The sequence below is a fragment of the Olea europaea genome, chromosome 3 (assembly GCF_002742605.1).
Source record: "Olea europaea var. sylvestris chromosome 3, O_europaea_v1, whole genome shotgun sequence".
NCBI classification, from domain to species: domain Eukaryota; kingdom Viridiplantae; phylum Streptophyta; class Magnoliopsida; order Lamiales; family Oleaceae; genus Olea; species Olea europaea.
Window position 1 is genome coordinate 20260601 of NC_036239.1, and position 4242 is coordinate 20264842.

The 4242-nt window shown below is 34.8% G+C and overlaps 1 protein-coding gene across 1 annotated transcript; it reads right to left on the minus strand.

Annotated features, from left to right (window-relative positions):
- Nucleotides 1-6: 6 nt before the first annotated feature.
- LOC111389367 (U11/U12 small nuclear ribonucleoprotein 35 kDa protein) lies at nt 7-4236 on the minus strand. Its single transcript, XM_023014293.1, has 6 exons — nt 4008-4236; nt 3822-3919; nt 3636-3687; nt 2298-2368; nt 500-590; nt 7-425 (listed from the first exon to the last, which is right to left on the minus strand). The coding sequence occupies exons 1-6, from the start codon at nt 4138-4140 to the stop codon at nt 319-321; spliced, it is 552 nt and encodes a 183-aa protein (XP_022870061.1). The 5' UTR covers nt 4141-4236; the 3' UTR covers nt 7-318.
- Between the last annotated feature and the right edge of the window lie 6 nt (nt 4237-4242).

Below are 4242 nucleotides of genomic sequence, written 5' to 3' on the forward strand. Positions count from 1 at the left end.
CTGATCTCGTAACAAATAATTTATGGAAGTTCAGAATGCATCTTGGTCGAGTCTTTAACATAGATTGCTTCTTGGTGTTAACACAGGGAGTTATATTCTAATTCACCCATCTTTCAAGCGTTGGGGGCCTGTCATTTTGTTTCGCACAGACTGCTTTTGTTGGAGGCTAGAACCCGACACATCTGATGCGAAACAACAGTACCCCAAGGCATTTAAAAGACTAGTGAAATAGCTGCTAAAAATTTTCCTTTCCCTTGGAAAGTAGAAGTACAAAATCTACATCACGACTATTAAACCGAATACTAACTAATATAAAAATTAAAAACTGAACAAGTAAAGGTGAACATACAGTGGAGCTCGAAATGGCCTTTCTCGTCCTCCGAACCGAAGTTGTCCTGATTCTTTCTTGCCGCCAAGACCACCTCCTGTCAAAGACAATGACTTTAAAGCTAATAAGAGTATAAAATATAGCTGTATGAGCAGCAGAAGTTTGATATACCTAGCCTTCTCGGGATCCAACCTGGCATCAGTTGCTGCCTATTGTAATCAACTATAATCTCAGAATCATCAATGATGGTATGATGAGCATCCTACAAATGTGTATTAACACAATGAGCATCAATTAAGTCTCCAGGGCAGATAAAATGGAAACAGGTTCTTGCTGACATGACTCTTAAGAAAAATAACATATGATGAAATCACTTTCACAATCAAGTCCATATATTTTAGTTTTACTTTCAGTAATCGCTAGAAATCATTGAACAAAATGTAAGGCGTAAAAATTTATGAACTTTCGACAAGTAAACCGGTAATTTAAAAGCTGTAGGTGGATAGCTTCTAAAGGCTCATGCCAGAAGACCAGAAAGCCTGTATTGATGTTATTTCATTAACATTTGGCATCTAAAGCAAATTCGGGAAATTATTTCAACACAGAACACGCGACAGGAATTACCAGCCAAGAAAAAAAGAAACTCGAGAAGGAAGGCCTAAACTAAAGCAAATGGAATAAATGAGGAGATTGGAGAGTTAAAAGGTTTATAAATGGGATTCTGGGAAAATTAAAAGGCAGGAGAAGATCATGAGACTTGAGCTGGAATCTGAGGCAACATACGACCAGTATTGAAGGTCAAGAAATCTGATTTAAAATTTAAAACTATTCTCATCAGAATCAAAGAAAAATGCTTATAAAACTGATGGTCAATAAGTTCGAACGGCTATGCCCCAATTTTCGATGAAGATTATGAGAGTAAAGGTCTTTCAACATAGTTATAGCAGATGTGTTGCCTCGTTGAAATTTATTGAAATATGAGACAGCGGAAGAAAAGGTGCTCTAGAAATTTGTTGAGAACTTCATTAATCCATTCACCCAACCAGCTCACATGCATATTATTTCAATTTTCATCAACTATAATTCCGAACACCATTGTTTTCAATCTCTAAACTTTGATAAACAATTCTTCCTTGCTACTCCCCAATCTATTTCTCTATTTCTAACATATCTGTAAAATATATATAGCATTTTTATCCTTTAATTTAGGTGGCAAGTGACAATTTAAAATAGCAATATTAAAGCTCCGAACAATTCCAAGAAAAGTTACATCACAACCTTCATAACATTGATTAAATATTAAGACCCTATTTGATGTGGATTAAAATCAGATTTTTAGTAGATTTTGATAGAAGTTGATGAAATATGTGATTAAAAAGTTGTGGGGCTCATAAAATATGTAATTGAAATGAATTGTTGACTTTGACTTAGATTAAAATCTAAATTTTAATTGGTACCAAACAGGGGCTTCTAATTGCCATGTGAATACATCCAACTAGCCTTTCTTGCATAGTTGATCTGCAGTTCAGTTAATTTAGTTGTTCCTTGATCTTGGCAACAAAAAATATCTTTTGTGAAGGGAGGCAAAGCTGGATTACCTATTTAAAGCTTACAAAAGCTAAAGGTTCATGGCCTTTCAATATAAGCAATCATAAACAGTCTAAAAAATTAGAAATGGTACATTTCAACAAACGCGAGAACAAACTATTCAAGTAAATTAGTTCTCAGATGAAACTGAATATAGCCGATTGTTGGACTATAGATTCTTCAAATAATATGGCAAATGCATACATAATTCAGAATAAAGGCTAATAACTCAAGACAATGTATGTAGGACAGATTGGCACAATTAAAAAATAAATAAATAAAAATAGGGGAGCAAATCACTATTCTGAAGAGAAGCAGAAAAAGTTGATAAGAAGCAAAATAGAAAGTCGATCTAGCTGTTTATATTTATACAATAAATCACCTTGTATGCTCGATGCATCTCCCTCTCTGTTTCAAATTCGACAAAGCCATAGCCACGTGAGGCACCCGTTACTGCATAGATTCCATGTTAAGGTTTTTTGGTGAGGAAAAAAAAATTGTTTCCCATCAATTAGTATAAAATGGGAACAAATCTTGTGAAGAAAACAGGTTATTGATGTGTCCTCTTTGCTTCTTACTTCAACTTTATTTCTTTTTTCCTTTTCCTTTGTCTTTTCAATTTGTGCTTTTTCCTTCTTCCCAAAGAATAAAGTTATCCTCTAATATATTGGTCAAGCCTAAAAACCCAGTAATGTAAAATTTTATAATGCACAGGCTGATGTATAAAACCAAAACTTAATCTAGAAATCTTGGTAAAAATCATATCTTGACAATACAATCACATTAGAGTACCATGCATCACAGCCAGGTTTTGTTTATATTAAGAGAGCACACCGAATTTACATGCTGAGAATTTAATGCACAAAAAACTGAAGAAACTCTTACTACTGAAGAGAATAATCAAGCAACAATTCACTTCAATACATTTTTATTCAGAGTTGATCCCTCTAGGACTTGGACATTCCTTCCCTCTAGCAGTTGTAGGCTTGTAGCTAAAAAGTACAAAACAAATGGTTGCCCAATTATGTGCTTCAAAATATTAGACAAGTATAAGAAGTAGATTTTTCGGTCTCTCTGAATCAGAATAGCAATACTCTATTACAGTTTTTGAAGTTTCTCATTTCAATCAGACAAATTCCTCATCAGCAGTCAATGAACATTGAAGCAAAATGTTCCAAGAATTTTTAGCAAGAGAATTATCTTTGAGAGAACTACTAATACCTTCATTCGAGTTTTTAGAAAATGTCTCTCCATCAACCAATCCCTTCCCTAAAAATTCTTGTTAGTCATAGAAATATCTCCTATAACTTTAGACTCGTAAAAGCTTGTGAATATTCAAAAATAAAACACGAAACGTAATTATCATTAGAGTTCATATATTATTGCCTCTATGATACAACCTTAATACAAGCTTATCCATTAGTTAACAAAACCCAAACCATTAGTCCAGTCATTGAGAATTTTTTTCGTAGTTTATGACGGCGGCCAGGGCAAGAATTTCATTTCGAAGGCAGAGAAGATTTTGATTTCCTAATTTTTTTCCTGATTAGTAGGGAAGAAACATATGTTAGTACTAGGCAACATTCATCTCGAGCCAACAAAGATTAAAGTAGTAAGCATTGTAGCTTCTGGGATTCCCTCTAAGGAAATCAACCAAACAACTTGTGGGCTCTATTCAGTTAAAAACACTCGAAGTAAAATAAAAATAAAAAGAAATCACCTATATGTCTGACCAGCCGCAAGTTCTTGACCCTTCCATATCTGCTCATTGCCTGAGAAAACAAACAAAAGCAATAAATTGATCCTAAATTGAACAAATAAACAGTCAAAGAGAAACAAAATGATTAAAAAAACTTTAAAGAACCAACAATTTCATTTCAACTGGATAAATTACAAAAAAGGTTACCTGGCGGAGAGTGTCTTCAGTGGTGAGGTGAGAGAGACGGCCCACAAAGAGAGTGCAATAAGGGTCACCAATAACTTTCGGGTCGCCAAAGGGGTCGTCTGCAAATGAAAACAAGAAGGAACAATGAAAACATTGGGACAGAAGAATTTGTCCATAAATGGTGTAATACAATTGGGAGAAAATTACAGAGGCCAGCATTCGAACAAAGAAGAGCCCTGTAAACGGCGTTATCATGAGGCAGAGTGTCGGTTCCATCAATGCTTCCTGCTTGGATCGGATGATAAGCTTCAGCGTAGAACACAGAGTTAACGTTATTCATTCTTCGTGGCTAATTGGGTGAGACTCCAATTTACCTTCTCTTGTTCACAACTTGAGGCCGGTATAAGCGACAAGACGAACTTTGTTCACAATTTGAGGCGGT

Excerpts from the sequence above, each read along its gene's own strand:
- LOC111389367 (XM_023014293.1), bottom strand. The coding sequence starts at position 4,140 with ATGAATAACGTTAACTCTGTGTTCTACGCTGAAGCTTATCATCCGATC. Across the intron at positions 3,920-4,007 it reads TTGTTCGAATGCTGGCCTCT|ACGACCCCTTTGGCGACCCG; the intron begins GTAATTTTCTCC and ends TTTCATTTGCAG. Across the intron at positions 3,688-3,821 it reads CTGAAGACACTCTCCGCCAG|GCAATGAGCAGATATGGAAG; the intron begins GTAACCTTTTTT and ends TTGTTTTCTCAG.